Here is a 19,695-nt window from a genome sequence, read left to right on the forward strand (position 1 = left end):
TAACATTGAGTGTCCTTTCAGTTAACAGCTAAATGAGTCAACTATTGGCATGAAAAATACAGGCTTAGATACAGTAATAAAATATAATAAAAGACCATATTAAACGTAACTTTTATTTAATACCATTTTACATCAAACAGGTGTTCAACAGGATGGTTTAGTGAACAACAACAATTTAATGCTATATTAACAAATTAATCAGTTGTGGCATACAAAAATTTATGTTTATTATTATAATTGTTTTTTAAACCATGGCAAATGTAACAAAACAGGTTGATTAGGGAATAACCCTTATTATAACCCTTATCTTTTTAAAATATTGCAATAATAACAACAATTATTATTATTTACACTTTCTTCATAAAAGTCACTGTAAAGCAGGTTAGGTTAACCTCCTGGTTGTCTAAAGTGGACAGGAACAGATGAACGGTTTGAGTATGTAGCATGGTACATCATTTAACGTCAGATAACCTGTAAATAAAAAAAACAAAGCTTTGTTAATCTAATAAAACAGATCATAAAAAGAGGAAAGCATATCTATAAGAGATGTATGAGTTATAAATTAAACCCTTGGATTATCTTTGCGATGAGTGCAACATTTTAGTTCATTGTTGTTCGGCAGCAAAACTTACTCAGTATCTCTACACAATCCTCCCTCCCACCAGCATTATTGGGCTCTCCAGACTGCCAGCCATAATAGCTCCACTGCGCTCCATCCAACCATCTGAAATTACTTGTCTGTCAAAACAGGAAAGAGACTTACTAGTGGGACGGATATGTAGGAGAAATGATGATTAAATCATGTGAAAAAGTGAAACGCTGCACAACAAATTAACATACACCAAGCTCTCTCCGTCCTCCAAGCCATGCTCGAGTGCGGCCACCATACAGGTCCATTAGCTTCCCCATTTCTTCACGAATGTAGCTGCTTGTCACAGAGGCCAGGTGGCCATAAGGGCAGATTGCTTGACATTGTGACTAAGAAACATAGTCAATGGAAATAAAAAACAGAAATCAATCAATCTATCAATCTATCAATCTATCTATCTATCTATCTATCTATCTATCTATCTATCTATCTATCTATCTATCTATCTATCTATCTATCTATCTATCTATCTATCTATCTATCTATCTATCTATCTATCTATCTATCTATCTATCTATCAATGTTTTTTATGGCAATTAACCAGGATATGTTTTTTAAGCAAATAAATCCCAAATTTACAATGTAATGCTAAGTAACCGAATTAGATGAATTCGCTGTGGCATATAATTATTTTGTAAACCAAACCTAATTTTTATAAGACACATGTTGATTACTAAGTTGATTACTATTTTTAAATATATATTTACAGTAAAAAAAACTATACACCTTTTCATAAAAAAAGCAAACAATCTACTGGACATCCATGAAGTCATAAATGTTACTTTGTACTAAAGGTTCCTTTGATTTACATTTCATTTGGCTGCCAGAACCATATTACTCTAAATAATGTGAAAATGAAGTGAATTCATTATTACCTCAGCAGTATGGGCATCAAGGTTCCTTCTGAAGAACTGGTAACATTTGCCTTGTATGACAACTCCTCTACAAGTCCACCTCCCTGTGGACATATCACCACATTGCAATTGAATATAGCCCCTACGTTTTACACTTTACACCAGCTTGGTAAAGACAACTGTCAACAGTGACTGTGAACACTGCAGAATCGAAAGCATTTGGCCAAGTATTATATTATCAGACCTGTTTTCTACCAGTTAAAATCATCTGAGGTGGCTTACCAGTCTGTAATGTTATTTTTTGTTCCCTTGCGGGTTCCATTACTGGATCTTCATTCACGACATAGTCACCCTCAAGTGTAGGCTGCTGTACATTTTTTCCTTTTTTTTCAGATTCCACCTCCATCTTCATCTCAGCTACAGGTTCCTCCACAGGTATGTTGTTTCTGTTCATCTGAATGGCAACTATTTCCGGCTCAGGCTCTAGTTCTGCCTCTATCATAGGTTCCTCCACTATCACTGACGTCTCTTCTGTTATTCTGTGCTCCTCTCTTCTCTCTGGCTCCAGCAACACTGAATCAGGCTCCACCACATCTGCAACAGGCTTATCCTGCACCAGAGGATCTTGTTCTGCTTTAGGAATTTATCAAATATAAAATTTGAGGAATATATCAAATATAAGGGAAGAACAAAGCACTAAACTTGGTTAAAGTATCTGTCTAACAAAATGATTCAGCTAAACAAGGCAAACTACAGCTACAGGTTTTTATTTTACTATGCAAAAAGTGCAAAGAAAAAAAGCATACATTGACTACAGCATCATCGGTTACTATGACTTCATCTGAGGTGGCTTACCAGTCTGTAATGCCATTCTTCGCTCCCTCACTGGTTCCATTACTTCTTCCGGATCTTCATCCACAATAAAGTCACCCTCGAGTGTAGGCTCCTCTAATAAATGTTCTTCTTTTTCAGATTCCATCTCAGCTACAGACTCTAACTCTACTGCAGGTTCCTCCACAGGTATGTTATTTCTGTTAATTTGAATGGCAACCATTTCTGGCTCAGGCTCTAGTTCTGCCTCTGGCATGTCTTCAGTCAGATAATCGGCCTCTAGCATAGGTTCCTCCACTATCACTGACGTCTCTTCTGTCATTCTGTGCTCCTCTCTTCTCTCTGGCTCCAGCAACACTGAATCAGGCTCCACCACATCTGCAACAGGCTCATCCTGCATCAGAGGATCTTGTTCTGTTTGAGGAGTTTATAAAATTTAACATTTGAGGAATATATAAAATATAAGGGAAGAACAAAAAACTTGGTTAAGGTATCTAACAAAATTATTTGGCTAAACAAGGCAAACTACAGCTACAGGTTTTTTTTTACTATGCAAAAAGTGCAAAGAAAGACAAAAAGCTCACAGGAAAAAGCATACATTGACTACAAGATTGGTTACTATGACTTGATATGAGGAGGCTTACCAGTCTGTGATGCCATTCTTCGCTCCCTCACTGGTTCCATTACTTCTTCCGGATCTTCATTCACAATAAAGTCACCCTCGAGTGTAGGCTCCTCTAATAAATTTTCTTCTTTTTCAGATTCCATCTCAGCTACAGACTCTAACTCTACTGCAGGTTCCTCCACAGGTATGTTGTTTCTATTCATCTGAATGGCAACCATTTCTGGCTCAGGCTCTAGTTCTGCCTCTGGCATGTCTTCAGTCAGATAATCGGCCTCTAGCATAGGTTCCTCCACTATCACTGACGTCTCTTCTGTTATTCTGTGCTCCTCTCTTCTCTCTGGCTCCAGGAACACTGAATCAGGCTCCACCACATCTGCAACAGGCTCATCCTGCATCCGAGGATCTTGTTCTGTTTGAGGAGTTTATAAAATATAACATTTGAGGAATATATCAAATATAAGGGAAGAACAAAACACTAAACTTGGTTAAGGTATCTGTCCATCAAAATGATTCGACCAAACAAGGCAAACTACAGCTACATATTATTTTTACTATGCAAAAAGTGCAAAGAAAAACAAAAAGCTCACAGGAAAAAGCATACATTGACTACATCATCGGTTACTATCACCTCATCTGAGGTGGCTTACCAGTCTGTAATGCCATTCTTCGCTCCCTCACTGGTTCCATTACTTCTTCAGGGTCTTCTTCCACGATAAAGTCACCCTTGAACGTAGGCTCCTCTAATAAATGTTCTTCTTCTTCAGATTCCATCTCAGCAACAGACTCTAACTCTACTGCAGGTTCCTCCTCAGGTATGTTGTTTCTGTTCATCTGAATGGAAACTATTTCCGCTTCAGACTCTAGTTCTGCCTCTGGCATGTCTTCAGTCAGATAATCTGCTTCTAGCATAGGTTCCTCCACTATCACTGACGTCTCTTCTGTCATTCTGTGCTCCTCTCTTCTCTCTGGCTCCAGCAACACTGAATCAGGCTCCACCACATCTGCAACAGGTTCATCCTGCATCAGAGGATCTTGTTCTGTTTGAGGAATTTATAAAATATAACATTTGAGGAATATATAAAATATAAGGGAAGAACAAAAAAAACTTGGTTAAGGTATCTATCTAACAAAAAATTATTTGGCTAAACAAGGCAAACTACAGCTACAGGTTTTATTTTACGATGCAAAAAGTGCATAGAAAAACAAAAAGCTCACAGGAAAAAAGCATACAGTGCATCCGGAAAGTATTCACAACGCTTCACTTTTTCCACATTTTGTTACAGCCTTATTCCAAAATGGATTAAATTCATTATTTTCCTCAAAATTCACAACAATACCCCATAATGACAACGTGAAAGAAGTTTCTTTGAAATCTTTGCAAATGTATTTTTTTTTTTTAAATGTACTGAAGTATTCACATTCTTTCCATGACACTCAAAATTGAGCTCAGCTGCATCCTGTTTCCACTGATCATCTTTGAGATGTTTCTACAACTTGACAGGAGTCCACCTGTGGTAAATTCATTTGATTGGACATGATTTGGAAAGGCACACACCTGTCTATATAAGGTCCCACAGTTAACAGTGCATGTCAGAGCACAAGCCATGAAGTCCAAGGAATTGTCTCTAGACCTCCGAGACAGGATTGTATCGAGGCACAGATCTGGGGAAGGGTACAAAAAAAAAAATGCAGTATTGAAGGTTCCAATAAGCACAGTGGCCACCATCATCCATAAATGGAAGAAGTTTGGAACCACCAGGACTCTTCCTAGAGCTGGCCGCCCAGCAAAACTGAGCGATCGGGGTAGAAGGGCCTTAGTCAGGGAGGTGACCAAGAACCCGATGGTCACTCTGACAGAGCTCCAGCATCTCTCTGTGGAGAGAGGAGAACCTTCCAGAAGAACAACCATCTCTGCAGCACTCCACCAATCAGGCCGGCATGATATAGTGGCCAAACGGAAGCCACCCCTCAGTAAAAGGCACATGACAGCCCACCTGGAGTTTGCCAAAAGGCACCTGAAGGACTCTCAGACCATAAGAAACTAAATTCTCTGGTCTGTTGAAAGAAAGATTGAACTATTTGGCCTGAATGGCAAGCGTCATGTCTGGAGGAAACCAGGCACCGCTCATCACCTGGCCAATACCAACTCTACAGTGAAGCATAGTGGTGGCAGCATCATGCTGTGGGGATGTTTTTCTGTGGTAGGAACTGGGAGACTAGTCAGGATCGAGGGAAAGAAGAATGCAGCAATGTGCAGAGACATCCTTGAAGAAAACCTGCTCTAGACCTCAGACTGGGGTAAAGTTTCATCTTCCAACAGGACAATGACCCTAAGCACACAGCCAAGATAACAAAGGAGTGGCTACGGGACAACTCTGTGAATGTCCTTGATAACAAAGGAGTGGCTACGGGACAACTCTGTGAATGTCCTTGAGTGGCCCAGCCAGAGCCCAGACTTGAACCTGATTACACATTTCTGGAGAGATCTGAAAATGGCTGTGCACCGACGCTCCCCATTCAAACTGATGGAGCTTGAGAGGTCTTGCAAAGAAGAATGGGAGAAACTGCCCAAAAATAAGTGTGCCAAGCTTGTAGCATCATACTCAAAACGACTTGAGGCTGTAATTGGTGCAATAGGTGATTCAGCAAAGTATTGAGCAAAGGCTTTGAATACTTATGTAAAAAAATATATATTTTAAAAAAATTTTTTAATAAATTTCCAACGATTTCAAAAAAACTTCTTTCACATTGTCATTATGTATCATTTAGCAAAATGTGGCAAAATCATGTAGCAAAATGTGGAAAAAGTGAAGTGCTGTGAATACTTTCTGGATGCACTGCATGTGAATACTCAGTTACTAATATTTTGTTAGTTGGTTAGTTGTTGGTTGGTTCTCTATTTTTTTTCATGTTTTCATAATATTACACTTTACATCGGCTTGGTAAAGGCAACTGTCAACCGTGACTGTGAAGACTGCAGCATTTGGGCAAGTGTACTCTTAAAAATAAAGGTTCTTTGGCGGGGTGTATATATCCAAAGAACCTTTCCATTGCACAAAAGATTCTTTGTAGCGCAGAAAGGTTCTTTATACCAGTGGTTCTCAAACCTGTCCTCGGGACCCCCTCACCACTGCACATTTTGTATGTCTCCCTCATCAGACACCCAATTCAAGTCTTGCAGTCTCTACTAATGAAATGATAAGTTTAAACAGGTGTGTTAGATGAGGGAGACATGCAAAATGTGCACTGGATGGTGGTACCCAGGACAGGTTTGAGAACCACTGCTTTAGACCATAAAATGGTTAGAAAAAATGGCTCTTTAAAGAACCTTTCACAAAATGGTTCTTCAGGAACTTCTATGGGACCATCGCCTTAAAAAACCCTTTTTGGTTCTTTCTGGCACCTTTATTTTTAAGGGATGCTAATAACAGACCTGTTTTGGAGGCTTACCAATCTGTAATGTCCTTCTTTGCTCCCTCACTGGTTCCATTACTTCTTCAGGGTCTTCTTCCACAATAAAGTCACCCTTGAACGTAGGCTCCTCTAATACATTTTCTTCTTTTTCAGATTCCATCTCAGCTACAGACTCTAACTCTACTGCAGGTTCCTCCTCAGGTATGTTGTTTCTGTTCATCTGAATGGCAACCATTTCTGGCTCAGGCTCTAGTTCTGCCTCTGGCATGTATTCAGTCAGATAATCAGCCTCTATCATAGGTTCTTCCACTATGACTGACGTCTCTTCTGTTATTCTGTGTTCCTCTCTTCTCTCTGGCTCCAGCAACACTGAATCAGGCTCCACCACATCTGCAACAGGCTCATCCTGCATCCGAGGATCTTGTTCTGCTTCCGTGTGCTGTACTATTGGTTCTTTTTCAACCACTGTCAAAGCATCCGCCTTTACCACATGATCAAAAGGCTGATCTCTAAATGGCAGTTTTTCATCATGAACTGGTGGACTGGCAGAAGCTACAGAGTTGTAAAAATCAGAGAGAAATAATATTAATCAATAGCAATTAAATATAATTATTCACCACTTTTAATATTTATTTAACATTTAGCTTGTTAGATATTCGAAGATCTCACCGATAATGACCACTTAAAAAATACATTGATTTTGCATGATTATAAATAAGCCGTGTTTTTAGAGTTCAAAGCCCAAGTTTTGAAAATGAATAAATACAAATAACAATGTGCAATATGACACAATCCACTGTTAATAGAGCAATATTTAAATTGAATAAACCAATAAAAATTACTGATTACAGTGTTAAGCATTAAATGACCTACAAAAATAGGACAAGCGGTTAATTATTAAACCAACACAGTTAATATTAACAGTATATTTGAATAATGGTGTAGAGCACAGATCATACCTGGTAAGATGAGAACCAGCAAAAGTAATTTTCTCATCTTGATTGAGTTGCTTTCTGCAAAGAGATGAATTAAAAACAATATAAACCAAACTTATTTTAGTTTTTACTTACAAGATTAGAATTCATACAATTATTATTCATTTAGGATTGTACTACACAGAGAAACTTTCATTTAAATGAACTGATTTATGTATGTAGCCTACTTTAGTGGTGAAAAACAAAACTGCATGCATCTTGCGGACGGACATTATTGTTGGTTGTGCTTTGGCTCTGCGTGACTATGCAGATGAATATGGTTCTTTCTTGTAATTAAAAAGAGAGAGAGAGAGAGATTATCCTACTAGTCCTAAATTATTCACTAATAGGCTAAGATATAACCAGTTTTGATAGAAAATGATCTTAAGCAGCTGAAGTCATTACTGCTAGGCCTATTATAGGCACGGTAGCCTACTTCCTTAATAAATTCACAACTACAACCCATAATGAAATGACTCTTCACAAAAGATAACACTTTCCAATTAACTCTGTTAGAGAGATACATATGGCAATTTAAATGTTTAATAAATTACCTGACTCACCTTTATTACTTGCTTTTACAACAACTTGAAAACTATTTTTACGGGTTATTCCGTGGAGGTTCGAGATTAGCGTAGGTAGGCATATCAACATATCAACCTTTATCGCTCGTTGTGACAACTAACCTCCAACACCATACACGTCTCAAAGTAGCCGGATAAACTTTTCTCCACTTACGGATATGACAAGACACGCACACAAGTGACATATGTACGCAATCTCGCGAAACATATTAAAAACTTAGAATATAGGCATAACATAATAAATCATGGTAAGGCAAAAATGTGCTTTGGAAGAAAAGTTATGATGTATATGGCTATTGACTGATTATTTAAATTGTGTTCATTTTGAACAAGACAGTTACATAGTGTTGGCTACTTTTAAGTTAACATCACTGAATCAATTTATTTGAAACAAAACCAAACAATTATTTTCAAACAAAATCACTGCAAGAGTAGGAAAGAAAGAAAGAAAGAAAAGTTTATCCTTTAGAAATATGTATACAGAAGGTGTTTCTCACCAGTGTTGATTTTGCTGGTCTGTATTGACTCTTCATCTGTGTTTCTCTCAGTGCTGTGAGATCAAATCAGGTCTTCTTATACAAGACATTTACGACCTTTTTATTGTCGTGTCACGTGTCTAAAAGTACAATAGCTATCGCCATCACGTACTTATGTTTATCTAAATAACATCTCATTATATTTCATTATTGTTTGCTTTTCTTTGATTTGAAGTTCAGAGTACCAGATCACTTGCAGTTTATACAGAGATTAGATGTTGTTTTTTTGCCTTTCTTTCTTTCTTTCTTTCTTTCTTTCTTTCTTTCTTTCTTTCTTTCTTTCTTTCTTTCTTTCTTTCTTTCTTTCTTTCTTTCTTTCTTTCTTTCTTTCTTTCTTTCTTGTTTAACTAACAGTGGAGTAGTGCATTTCTGTTGTGCACGTGTGTGTGGATAACATGCTCATGTGTGCATTTGACACAACAACTGATACATGGACAGGGGCCTGTTTCAGAAAGGAGGTTCAACCAACTCTGAGTTTAAACCTGAACTCTGAGTTGACTTACTCTGAGATGGGAAACTCTGAGTTTTGGGTTTCAGAACAGCTGAATTGAGGTAGTTCAACCAACTCTGAGTAGACTGACTCTGAGTTAAGCTCATGCATTCCAACTATGAAAAGCCACGATCAATGGAGCTCCGAAATTACGATTCACCATGGCAACAGCACCCAACAAAAAGACGTTTGCATACTTCCGGGTCAATACACAAGTTTAATTCTTCATTATTTTAATTAAGTTTAATTTTCATGGTATCCAAAAGGCAAACAAAGAATGTGGCTGCAGCTAAAAAAAATAGATTAAAAAAACATAATTCAATCAGGAAAAGCTTTAAGCATAAAATGTTCATGGGTGTTGGTTTAATGACTTTACAAACATTTGACATATTAAATAAATATCATTCAGTGTCCAATGTGCAGCAGCTTTTCCCACATAGACCCTTTTCACAGTGATGACGTGTTTTAATGGTCATCAATATCGTAAATCCTGCAACGTTTTTTGTATTTTTTTTTAATGTATGTACATTTATAACACTAATACGTTGTATTATATTACTTTTGCATCAAATTACAAAAATCAAGTTACCGCTGCTGTGAGAGTGTTTCTAATACAGCGTCTATGGGAGTGATAGTTAAAATTAACAACTTTCTCTCTTTTCACTGCAGTTATCAATCTCACTGTAATTTTTCCATCTTTTTGAAAGTTTTGAAATCACTATTGTGGAGTTTTTCTTTTGCTATTTGAGCAAATGGAGACACAAAAATATATATATTTAATGTATTCTCTCATTCACCGCTATAAGAGTTAACCCAACTATGACGACTTCAGCTTCGGAAACCCAGAAATGTGAAAAGGGTCTATGCTCTTTTCTCATAATGAAATGTTCTCTGATCCCACCTGTTACATTTATTAATCAGGGGAATGACATTATTGACTTCTACTCAGGCCAGCCAAACACCAGCACCACTGACAGATGAAGAGGAGATGGAGGAAGAATATTAACACCAAACAGGAAAAAGAATAAAGTATTTGTAGGAAATAAAGATGACTATAAAAATTTAAATAAATGTATTTAACAGCTGTTATACCAGCTGTTAACCAGTGGTGGTTATGGCATATATCTCGTACTACCATCTGGCAGCATCCTTCCATTCCATACAATAATCCGTTTTCAGAAAGTGTGATGATGGGTATATGAGTGTCATAAATGCGTCCAACCACTGGAAATCCTAAAGGAAATTCGAATTATTAGGTTACTTCTAGAGGATTATCAAGTGAACGTCAGGATCCTGTATGAAAGGACATGCCATTTTTGTCAGTTTGACAGTGTCCTCATGATGAAAATATGAGCAATGAATGTTCCTGCAAAGAATGCTTTTCTTACTTAGTATTTTTGTCAAATGGCAGAAAATGTAATTTGTTTTAAGTAAACTTTGCTTACTTTAGATTTAGATTAAATTTATAATTTTTTTTATATTTATACTTGAAATACGACCAAAATACTTAGTAAGAAAAGCATTTGTGGCGTTTGAATGAATGAATAAAGTATTAAACACTGCTGATGCTTTAAAAAGCTGGAGAACGAAAGAAACTCTGGGTTTACCAAAGAAAACCTGCTCCTGACCAGGTTAGGTTCACAGAGTAAGTTACCCTGGTAACTGACTCTGAGTATAAGTTACCTCTCTTTCAGAAACGGGCTTGACTTACCCTGCTTTCTCGGGTTTGACATACCTCCCATTCTGAAACAGAAAACCCAGAGTTTCCCTTATTTCAGGGTTAACCTACTCAGAGTTTTCACTTAACCTCCTTTCTGAAACGGGCCCCAGGTGTTGAAAGGCTATATCAAAATGCCATGGTAAACTGAGGAAAGGAATACTGTGGATAAAGCAGCTGTCAAAAGTTTCATACAAGCCTCACAGTGAGTGTGAGGTCTCAAACGCAACGTGCATGAACAATGCATCCTTGTTCATGACTTCTGAACCCAATGAAGAGAGCAGCGCAAAACTAGGCTACATATTATCTCTCTCATGTTATCTTAATTGCTCACATTCTGAATTATGACAGACAAATCAACTGTATTAAGCCAAACATTTCCCTGTAAAGGAAGCTCATAAAACAAAATAAACTGCAGGACTTCAGCACTTGTTTTTGTTATTGTTATATATATTGTATTTTAATTTTTTTTTTACCATGAAATTACCATTGTAAATCAAGGACTATGATCTTAATTACTTGATCTGACCCTTTGCTTAGTTGTTGTGACCCAATAAGTTAATTCAGTCATATTGATTTGAAAAACAAAACAAAACAAAACAAAGGTTACACATGTGATACATTTTTATAGACAAATGAGCCTATTGTTTACAGTGCATTGCACAAAACCTCATTTTATGATATTATTGTCATAAAGTAAATAAAATTATAGAAACACGTGGGAAAGATAGCCTATATAGTTTTAAGTAATGTAGGCCTATTAATTATAGTATTTTACAGAAGAAACAATATCTCTATTTTGAAACTGTGGTTACCTCGCTTACCTATAAAAAATGTTAAAAAGATAAGAACTACGATTTTTCATGTTGTAGCCTAAATATTTCGCTCATATGCAAAGCAGCGACACATGTCTCAGAGCATCTGCGCCGTGCTCGCGCAGCGTTCTGTCGAGAGCGCGCAAACCATCTTGAAGAACTTCCGAAGAGCGAGAAACACATCAGACTCTCCACGCGCTCCTGCACCAGCCGGACAATCTGAAGATGAGCACAACACACATATTTACCTTTCCCGCTCTTGTCATGCTGCTCTACAGTAAGTAATATTGATAATGTTTGTATTTCTCAATATCTGATGCTCTTTAGTCTTTATGTCGTGTTTTGAAATTTTCAAAAGAAAGAAATGTTTTTTTGTTGTTGAAATTTGGATTCTAACTGAAATGGTGGGAACTCTGAGGGGTGAGTTGGAAAATACAGACAAAAGGCTACCTTTCATTAATAATTTGAATGTACATTTAGCCTTGTTAATAATAATATCGACTCATTTTATTTTATTTGATGAATGAATATGAATGAATGAGGTATTTTCTTTCTTCTTGACATTTTTATTTTTAGTGTCAGAATTGTGAATAGAATTGGCTGCTACACTGGATATAAGAGCATTTACATTGCTTAAAAGTTATTACAAATAATATAAAGAATATTTTATGCATTTCTGATTATTTATTTTATTTTTAAATTTCTTTTAATGTGTTTTATTTGTGTCTTGACATGAATGATTTTTAAACCACCAGTATGTGAATTATTTGGTTCCAATGACTTTGTGATTTTTGTGTGTGTGTGTGTGTGTGTGTGTGTGATTCAGGTAAACACATTATAGGGACAAAATGTCCCTAAAAAGATGGCAATGTCCAAAATCCTTGTCCTTGGGGACATTTTTGTCCCTGAGGAAAACAGCTTTCATACTAAGTTGTGTTTTCCCCCCACAAATTAAAATGCATAATTTTTACTGTGATGGTTAGTTTTAGGGGATAAAATATACAGTTTTGTACAGTATAAAATCATTATGTCTATGGAATGTCCCCAAAAAACATGAAAACCCAACTTTTTCAAAGAGAGATGGATGCTTTGAGGGTCTAGATAGAATGGGTGGGGGACTTGTAAGACACTGTGTTTACACAAACGTCTTAAACAGTATTTGAACACATGAGATCATGAAGGTGATAAAATATCTGTGAAGAAGCTGTCCAGATCTGAACTTCACTCTGATGTGGCAGGGACCCTTTCATGTCGCTGATGCCCTTTGACTGACTCCTTGTGTATTGGTCTTTATCATGGAGATTATGGTAACCCGGCATACCATGAGAAATGCATGATCCCACCCAGTCTAGAGATCTAAGTTTTACAAATTATATAACACTTTATTTTTGCATAGATATTAAAAGAATGCTAAATTAAGCTATAAAAGGTTAGTTTAACGTTGACTTTCACAACATTGATTGGCCCTATTCTGGAAACTTTCAGATATCATGCCACTAAGTGCTAGTTAGGGTTGTTAAATATTTTGTGGGGTGGGCTGTGATTTTAACTCCAGTCCTCTTCCAGCTGAAGGGGTTTTAAGTTACAGCAGCACAGTACGTCTTTGTATCTCTGGGTAAAACGACCCTCCACACCTTTCTCTCTCTCGTCTCATATGAAAATCAGTTCTTTTCTACTGTACACACATCCATTGGGCTATAGAAAGGGAGCTACACAGATAAAGGGGAAGTATTTTCCCTACTTTCCCCAGAAGTGCATGTTTTTCAGTGTGTGTGTGGAGGTTATCAGGCCTGGTTTGGTCTGCCACCCCCCACTATCCACAGCCAGACAGAACATCCATCCGTTACGTAAATTCCTACACATCCCTGTTCCTGGCACCACCAGAGCCGGGAGTGAGTGTTACGAGGTTTCACATTTGAGGGAAAACTTTAAGGAACTTTTCGTCACTCTATTCCTCTTATTTACTTAAATATTTTACAAAAAAAGAATGTATTTCTCAAGGGCATAATATAGAAAACTTGTAACACTTTCTAATTAGGTCCCATTAAGTAACAGTTAATGCATTAACTACTTTAACAATGAGCAATACATTTGTTACTGTATTTATTCATCTTGGTTAACGTTAATTAATAACTGTTCACTGTTAGTTCATGTTAGCTCAGGTCCATTAAGTAATACAGATAAAACCTTTTTTTTTTATAATGTATTAGTAAATGCTGCTTATAATAACTAATAAATGCTTTAGAAGTACTTTGTATGTTTGTACGTTTATGTTAAGTTAAAGTAAAAAAAAAGGAACCTTATTGTAAATTATAATGTAATAGTGATTAAACTGTAAAAAAAAGGTACATTTTACTGAAAAATAAAAAACAGTAACTGGTTGCCAGAACGAGTATTATATTTAATTACAAAATTAATTTATTAATACAGAAGCAACATTTTAAGTTTTATAGATTAAATTTAAATTTTCAGTAAAAACACACTTCATTAACTGAAATAATGTTAATATACCAAATAAAAGCAGCTTTTTATCTTTAAAATATACCGACAACCACCACCAACAGGTGGTAAATAGAAAACTAAGAGAAGAAATAAGTTATTTCAATGAATAACTATCAAATGTGAGCTGTGAACACAGATTGTACATTGTATATTACTGTAAAATTATATGAAATGAAATGAATTATATGAAAAAGTTTTTCTCCATATAGTCGGCTAAGACAACGTACCATTAAACAATGAACCAGTTTTTACAGTGGCATTTTTAGCCTTTTACTGTCAAAATCTTTTTGTGTAAGTTCAGCTTGGTGCATCACTCCTAAAAATACACCAAAATCACTCCAATTTTCTTTCCTTTTTTCACAGCAAGAACTATTTTGGTTCCCCAGATAACCTTTCAGTGATCAGTTCTTAAAAGAACCATTTTTTTCTTAGTGTGAAGAACATTTAATAAATAATATAAAGACAATTTTTCCACTATAAAGAACATTTTATGGATTTTAAAGCTTCCTCATGGAACCATCAATGCTAATAAATAACCTTTATTTTTAAGTGGCAGAATTTCAATTCATCCTGAGTAAAAAACTAAAACTTTATGGGGCAAACATTTAATGATTCTCATAGTATTTCATTGTAAGTGGATTAAAACATGTTTTTCTATTAACTAAGTCTGCTGTTGTAAAAATGCTGTGGGAGTGTTACAACATTAAAGCGTTTGTTCGTATCTTTTCTCTCCTCCAGTTCCTAGCTCAGATCCTGTTACTGTGACGACAAGCAAAGCAAAAGTGGAAGTACATGAAAACACAAGTAAGTTCCTTAGTCTTCATCATCTGGACGTGTTTAAAAGCTTTCAGACCATTTTGATTTGACACTTTATGTGTTCTTTCCAAAAGATGCTGTCCTTTCCTGTGAGTTCAGGACAGAGAAAGAAACAACCCCACGTGTTGAATGGAAAAAGAGAGGCAAAGATGTTTCATATGTTTATTTTGATGGCGATTTTACAGGTGGGTTGTTGTTTTGCCCATTCCAATAATTATTGCAAATATGAGATTTCCTAAACATGTCCTATATCTCTCTTATTTGTATATGGCTTTAGTTGAGATATTTGATGGAATCTTTTAAAAGGGGAAGTGTGTCATTCACACCACTTGTGGCATCAAAATTTCCGGCAAGATTCATTGCCAGTAGTGATGATGTTTGAAGCACAGCTCACACAGTAGTCACTTTAAAACCAAGCCGCTTTTTTTGCTCAATGCTAAACCCATTGCAAAACCTGTGTCGCAAAAATCAAGATGGCACAGATTCCTATTGAAATGACTGAATTTCGCCCACAAAACTTAGCCAAAAAATGGTAAATGTGACTGATTCTTAACAATGTGTGTTTCAGTGAACATGTTCTGCTGTACTTTCATTCACATAATTTTTTTCTTCAGAATGTTCTGACTTACTCTCACCATTACCAGGTTCATTTAAGGGCCGTGCGTCCATCTACGGGGCGACAATGACCCTCCGTGGTGTTACACAGAAAGACTCAGGAGTGTATCATTGTGAAGTCACAGCCCGCCAAGACAAAATCAAGCTGGGGGAGGTCACCGTCACACTCAATGTGCTTGGTGGGACTGAAAATCTTTTTAATTATTCGATCTTGTACTCTTATTTTCATTATTTGCATGTGCAGTTAATGAAAATACCCTCTTAAAAATAAAGGTTCCAAAAAAGCGTTTTCACAGCGTTGCCATTGAAGAACCATTTTGGCTCCCCAAAGAAGCTTTTAATAAACAAAATAACAGTTTTTTCTAATTCTGAAGAACCTTTTTAAACCATAAAGAACCTTTATTTTTAAGAGTGTATTCATAACCTTTCTATCAATGAGCAGTATGATCTGTATTACATGGACAGTGCCGCCACATGCGCCGTCATGTGAGGTCCCAGAAACAGTCATGAAAGGATTTTCTGCGGAGCTGCACTGTAAAGACAAACTCAGCGTTCCTGCTGCCACCTACAGCTGGTACAAAGACAACAAACCACTTAACACTGGCAAGCCCCCTGAAATCAACTACACCCTGGACCCCAAAACAGGGACTCTGGTTGGTGTAATGCTATAATCTCTTTCCATTAATGGCCTTTTCCCTTGACGGCTAACAAACCCTTCTTATAGTTTGTCTTTGATGCATTAATGACATGGTATGTGTGATTTATATACTGTTTCTTTTCCTTTGCTTTTGAGCAGAAATTCAAGACAGTGTCAAAATCTGATGAGGGTCAGTATCGATGTGAGGCTTCCAATGGAGTGGGGGCACCCAAAAGCTGTGCAGGCCAGCATATGAAGATAACTGAATGTAAGTTAAGTACAAATTGGTAATTTAAAGGGCATACATAATGAGAAATAAATTTTACTTGATCTTTTGAAATATTGTTAAAGAGTAAAACGTACTAAGAGGGCATTTACATCATTAAGTCTTAAAAGTAGCAGATAAAAAAACCTGTATGTTCTGTTGATTTTGACTACTATTTTACTTTTTTTTTTTAAATCTATACCAAAATGTATTTAAAATACATTTATTTCATCCTTTAACCCAAAATCCCTTAACATATTTACTGACATATTGCTTGAGACTTACTGATATGAATATTATAATTAAACTTTATTTGGAGCATTTCTTAATAATCTAAAATGTGTTTTAATCGCACTATTAGTAAGGATAGTCTGATCACTGTCTTATTCAAGATATTTAAGTATACCTAAAGTATACTTGCAATAGTTCCACTTTTGCACCATCAAATTTACTTAAGTATATCTTTAGTTGGACCTTAGCAATATTTCCAGATAACTAAAGTGCATTAAGAACAAAATTTAAGTATACCAATTTAGTATACCAAAATTACAATTGAAGGGTATTTATATTAAGTACATAATTATGTAAATGTATATTTGTAGTATACTTAGCATTATATAAATGTATTTCAAATACATTTTGGTATATTTATTTTTCACTAGGGGACCCCGAAAATAGTAATATTCAAAATTAACCTCTTCTTTTCCCTTCAAGTTTCTCAGTGCTAATTAAAACCCAGAGACAACCTAAATCCCCTTCTGTATACCTCAAAGTAGACTTACTTTTCAAAAGTTTGTGTCAGTAGTATGACATTTTTTGCAAAGGAATTCATACTTTTATTCAGCAAGAATGCACTAAATTGATCAAAAGTGACAGTAAAGACATCTAATGTTGCAAAAGATTTCTGTTTCAAATACATGCTGTTCTTTTGAATGTTCTATTTATCCTGAAATAGAAGAATCTTGAAAACAATGTATCAGTTTCCACAAAAACGGTTTTGAACATTGGTAATAATTAGAATTATTGAGCATAGTTTTTAAACTTCAAGATATAGAAAAAAGTGCACATGACCCATTTGAATATCTGTTTGACATGCTGTGTTGCAGTTGAGCTCAACATGACAATAGTTATAGCATTAGAAGTGGGAGCGTTCCTGTTGCTTCTCTCGTGCTGTGTGGCCATCTGTCTGTGCTGCAGACGAGGGTGCTGTCGATGCTGCCGCAGTGAGTGCTACTTCATTCAAAACCGTTTACGGGCTGTTGGGACACTTACTATACCTGTTTATGAACTGTGTCTTGTCTTCATCTACTAACACAAACCTTGCATTTATCAACAGAGAGCAAAGGAGAGACAAAACAAAGGTAAGTCTTTTACAGTACTTTTTAATGCACTCTAACCTATACAAATAATACACAACAGATCATTTGAAACAAAGTAATTTCTCTTCACTTCAACAGAACAAAGACCAGCTGTAACCTTCCAACAGATGTAAGTCTTTAAGTTTCCCATTATAACTCACTAGTTAATGGTAAAGTAATGGCACTGTAGAGGCTTTTGTTTATAATAATGGCTGGTCTTAATCTCAATGTTCATCTCTCTCCTCAGCCGAGACGCTACAAACATACACAATCCTTTGTGCTTTGAAATGTGTGCACATTTTGGACTGCACCATGCTGACAGAAGTGAATTAAAGGGACCTCAAAGGCTAGAGAATGAAATATTACATCAAATACGCCTCTATATCTCTGGTTTGCTCTTATGGGCTACGAGAGCAGAAAACCCGCCCTCTGGTGGTGAGGTCTGATTACAGCTGAACAATCCACAACAGACCTAAAGATTTTTGTTGTTGTTGGATTTTTTAATTTAAGTGTGTTCATTTATTTTGGACACTGTGCATTATTGTAATTGTCTCATATTAGTTTGACTTTGACAACCTAGTGTTTATATACTGTACAAATGTTGCACTGTTTCATACTAGATTGTCCTACGCAGGTTGGAGGCAATGGTTTCAATCACCAAGTCACTGAGCATAAAGGCCCAACTACAAATGTGATGGTCCACTTGATTTGAGCGGAAACAAGCTTGACTTGTCTCAGGATGTCTCTAAAGTCTATTAATCATCATCCAATCGATGTTCAGTAGAATTTTAATCAGTGTCACCTTGCTTTTTTTCATGTTTCAATAAGTGTCATCAGTTGTCTGATGATAGGTATTTCTCAATGAGAGATAGATAGAAAATAACTGCTTATTGTCAAGTCATTAAAAAACCTGCATGACTTTTTGAAGAACTGACTTCCACTGTATGGACAAAAAACTAAGAAATTTATCAGAATATCTTCTATGTTCCACAAAAGAAACAGTCATACTGGCTTGGAACAATAAAAGGGAGTAAATTACATACTTTTCATTTTCAACTATTTGTAGCATGCACACTGAACAGATAACCAAGAGGCAGAAAGTTCCTTTCAGAAACTCTGTGCTTTTTTTCTTTCCCCCAGATCTGCACACTTCTCTTTTAATAAACACAAGCAGACTTAACCAATCGAACACTTTTCACTAGACATGCATAGTGATAACCGAACAGTCCACCATAGAGAACACTACACCATCCCTTTAACATCTTCAGACAGTGAACTATGTGAACAATGTGTTTGGGCTTTTTTAACTGGTCTGGTTTAGTAGATTTGTGGCTCAAATGAATGAACAAGGTCTCCAAAAGCTAGATGTTTTTTTGGTCTTCTGTTACATTTTGGTATGTAAAATTAAGCAAATGCAAAATTTTAAAAAACTTAACTGCAATATCTATTCCTCTTTTTTTTTTACACAGAACAAATTACTTCACTGTAGCATACTTTTTTTTACTGTTAAATAAAGAAATGCACAAATCAGTTTTCCAAGTTGTTTATTTAATCATTGGTTTCAACACAAATTGATACAAATCTAATTCAAAATACATTTTTACAACAGAGCGAGACATTTCTTTAAACATACAATGTAATGTCTATGCTGGAAACATTTACTCGAAGTGTCAAGGGACTGTGTTAATCAGCTTGTAAGAATTCAAAACTCTTTAAAATAGAATGTGCATTATTCGCCAAGTAAGCACAAACACACGCACTAGGAATTTGTTGTGGTTTCCAGGAGCCCTCGAAACAGGAGGCTTATGTACAGATATGCACATTATTCATAGTATATATATAACTATATAAATATGCATTTAAATAAGTAGCCTATCTAATAATAACTTTGCGTCGATTTACACACTTCGGACACTGAGAAAGTCAACACCTTCTGAATCTGCTGCTGGCTGCTATTTAGCACAAATAACCAAATAAATACCCATATATATTATGATATATTGTTGAAAAACT

General features: G+C 36.0%; 2 protein-coding genes across 2 annotated transcripts; one reads left to right on the plus strand and one right to left on the minus strand.

Annotated features, from left to right (window-relative positions):
- Window positions 1–95: 95 nt before the first annotated feature.
- LOC307129836 (uncharacterized protein) lies at window positions 96–8,091 on the minus strand. The gene is made up of 11 exons (XM_079822603.1): window positions 7,911–8,091; window positions 7,333–7,386; window positions 6,410–6,925; window positions 3,607–3,996; window positions 2,979–3,368; window positions 2,359–2,748; window positions 1,786–2,136; window positions 1,525–1,607; window positions 841–978; window positions 633–738; window positions 96–471 (listed from the first exon to the last, which is right to left on the minus strand). The coding sequence occupies exons 1-11, from the start codon at window positions 7,999–8,001 to the stop codon at window positions 404–406; spliced, it is 2,577 nt and encodes an 858-aa protein (XP_079678729.1). The 5' UTR covers window positions 8,002–8,091; the 3' UTR covers window positions 96–403.
- Window positions 8,092–11,680: 3,589 nt separating this feature from the next.
- Window positions 11,681–19,211, plus strand: jam2b (junctional adhesion molecule 2b). The gene is made up of 10 exons (XM_079822333.1): window positions 11,681–11,766; window positions 14,730–14,795; window positions 14,882–14,992; window positions 15,452–15,601; window positions 15,888–16,075; window positions 16,219–16,327; window positions 17,431–17,547; window positions 17,661–17,685; window positions 17,782–17,812; window positions 17,930–19,211. Exons 1-10 carry the CDS (start codon window positions 11,715–11,717, stop codon window positions 17,966–17,968), a joined length of 888 nt encoding a protein of 295 aa, XP_079678459.1. The 5' UTR covers window positions 11,681–11,714; the 3' UTR covers window positions 17,969–19,211.
- Window positions 19,212–19,695: the final 484 nt, after the last annotated feature.

Source organism: Gobio gobio, assembly GCF_949357685.1.
Source record: "Gobio gobio genome assembly, chromosome: 7".
Classification (NCBI taxonomy): Eukaryota; Metazoa; Chordata; class Actinopteri; order Cypriniformes; family Gobionidae; genus Gobio; species Gobio gobio.

Bases quoted from the DNA above. Each gene is read 5' to 3' on its own strand.
- LOC307129836 (XM_079822603.1), bottom strand. From the start codon at position 8,001: ATGTTGATATGCCTACCTACGCTAATCTCGAACCTCCACGGAATAACC. The intron at 3,997-6,409 runs GTAAGCCTCCAA...TTCCTCAAACAG, and splicing joins AAGAAGGACATTACAGATTG to AACAAGATCCTCTGATGCAG. The intron at 979-1,524 runs GTAATAATGAAT...TATGTTTCTTAG, and splicing joins TTGATGCCCATACTGCTGAG to TCACAATGTCAAGCAATCTG.
- jam2b (XM_079822333.1), top strand. From the start codon at position 11,715: ATGAGCACAACACACATATTTACCTTTCCCGCTCTTGTCATGCTGCTC. The intron at 16,328-17,430 runs GTAAGTTAAGTA...GCTGTGTTGCAG, and splicing joins GCATATGAAGATAACTGAAT to TTGAGCTCAACATGACAATA. The intron at 17,686-17,781 runs GTAAGTCTTTTA...TCACTTCAACAG, and splicing joins AAAGGAGAGACAAAACAAAG to AACAAAGACCAGCTGTAACC.